At 36.4% G+C, this 2,500-nt stretch overlaps 1 protein-coding gene across 2 annotated transcripts in view; it reads left to right on the top strand.

The window, feature by feature from the left end:
- LOC122248787 (cell adhesion molecule Dscam2) overlaps window positions 1-2,500 on the top strand; it is a gene marked incomplete at its 3' end in the record, with an annotated part of 58,312 nt that overhangs the window by 49,612 nt on the left and 6,200 nt on the right. For both annotated transcript variants that reach the window (XM_086555472.1, XM_086555473.1), the window contains 2 exon segments: window positions 60-233; window positions 1,403-1,573. In XM_086555472.1, the coding sequence (XP_086411598.1) occupies window positions 60-233; window positions 1,403-1,573 (345 nt within the window).

The raw sequence follows: 2,500 nt of genomic DNA, 5'->3' as shown, positions 1-2,500 counted from the left end.
TTCCTTATTCTTATATTTTCTCTTTTATCTGTTTCTCATATCCACATTTCCTTCTCCAGATCACCTACAGGAAGGTCTCGGGTCCATCAGCGGAGGGAGAATGGGTCCTACCGGAGGTATGGGGACGGCCGCGGAGGACGTGTTTACGGATCCCGCTTTCATCGTCCCTGTCATCATCTCCTGCATTGCCCTCGTCTCGATCGTCATCGCTATCACTCTGTGCCTCAGGAAAAGTGAGAACGAGAAAGAGCGAGATGTTGAAACCCATTTGTATGAATTTACTGTAGTATGTTGTTTGTTGTTAGATATTTTTATTGGTGTTTGGATATACGTACCCCCCCCCCCCCACATACACACATACACACACTATTTGCTTTTAAGTATACTTTGGTCTATGTTGATCTTTAAATAAGATATAAGGGAAAAAGGATGCATAGAAATATAATAGTTAGCCCTAAACACATAACTTATTCATTTTCTCTTTTCTAAAGGACGTTTTCTGTGATACAACTTTCATGGGTAACTCTTGTATTGATAAGATTCCTAGATGTTCTATATTCAAACGAAAATAATTAATATTTCCTAATCAGGGAGTCTTTTTGATGAATTTTACTTTCGGTCTCTAAGAACACATGATAATCACAGATATCTTAAAATGCAGAAACATTCAGACACAGTGTGGTTATCGACAGAACATGAAATTCCCTTCCAAACTCCAGAAACTAACATGTTTCTCTTGCTTTAAATGGTATTGGAGGCCAATGGCATAGTCTAGTGTATGAGTTACAGGGAAGTCGTGACCCTTTTAAATATCTGTTGATTATGAACTTTATATACAATGTTGGACAGTTCGCCAGTTACTTATATAAATCTCTGGTAAAACATGAGCGAAAACAATATTGTCGTGCAAGGCGCAAGCAAGAGAGTAGTCGTCACGAACACATTCTTGCTCTCACTTGAAACTACAACGTTAATGCATAATTCCCAAATAGCAAAACATAAGACAAGTTGTTCCTCCTTGGCAGGATCAGGCAGCGGAGAATGACCGTAAAAGACAAAGATATATACCCATAGATTTCCCATATATGAAAATATGACATGCCGTTCCTCTCTCTGCCACATGACCATGCAACAAACAGAAATACTAAGGGAGGCAAAGACATTCCCTCACACATAATATCCAACTAGAGAAACATAAGACTATTATTCCTCTTCCACAGAACCAATCAACGGCGAGAAAGACTGCGGAAGACAAGGACATTCCTACATAATTCCTAAATAGCAAAACATAAAACTGTTCCCCTTCCACAGAACCAATCAACGGCGAGAAAGTCTGCGGAAGACAAGGACATTCCTACATAATTCCCAAATAGCAAAACATAAAACTGTTCCCCTTCCACAGGACCAGGTAACGGTCAGAATGGCAACCCGGCTGGCGAAGGGGGCGACTCCTCTGCCACTTCCGCAGCCGAGAACAAGAGCAACCTGGCGGCGAGGGAACAGTACTACGCCACCGTCAGGAAACCCGCGCCCTCCCCGATCCATGACGTCAACGCCCTGGAACGCATACCAGGTATTACTGCCGCAGGTACCTTGATCATTGTAATCCCACCTTGTCTTAATTTTGCGTCTTGTTATTGGCTCGCTGTTTTTATGGCTGTGGTTTGTTCGATATGGTGTGTGTTTCGATAGTGCAGGATATGTTTTATTATTATAATTATGATGATTATGATGATTATGATAATACTGATAATGGTGATTATGATTAAACTGATAATCATGCCACTAATGAGGATGGTGGTAATAATCATAATGATAAAAGTAATAGTCAGAATGATAAAATGATATTAATGGTGATAATAGTAATAATGATAATAATGATAATAGCAAGCATGATAATAAGAGAAATTATAATAATGAGGATGATTAAAAAATATGATAATGATAATAATGATAATGGTAATTATGATAATAATGGAGACAACAACAATAATGATACTTATGATGATAATGATAGTCATAACAAAGATAACAGTAGTTATTATCATTATTTTATTAATCATCGTTATCATTGTTTAATTAATCATCATTATCATTATCATTTTTGTCCTTATTATTATCATAATTATCATTATTATCATTGCTGTTGTTTTTGATATCATTGTTATTGTTATTATAATCATTATTATTATTGTTATCCTAATCAAACTCTCTTTTCTCTCTCTATCTCTTTCTCTCTCTCTCTCTCTCTCTCTCTCTCTCTCTCTCTCTCTCTCTCTCTCTCTCTCTCTCTCTCTCTCTCTCTCTCTCTCTCTCTCTCTCTCTCTCTCTCCCTGCCTTCTATCTCTCTCTCAACAACAAAAGTAATGATAATATGATAATGGTAATAATAATCATCATCATCATGACCATTATATATATATATATATATATATATATATATATATATATCTATATATATATATATATATATATATATATAAATGTGTGTTTGTGTGCG

This window comes from Penaeus japonicus, unplaced genomic scaffold (assembly GCF_977035675.1).
Source record: "Penaeus japonicus unplaced genomic scaffold, GWHDUDI00000001_assembly GWHDUDI00000031, whole genome shotgun sequence".
Taxonomy (NCBI): Eukaryota; Metazoa; Arthropoda; class Malacostraca; order Decapoda; family Penaeidae; genus Penaeus; species Penaeus japonicus.
The sequence above is the reverse complement of the archived record's forward strand: the minus strand, read 5'-3'. Positions and strand labels throughout refer to the sequence as shown.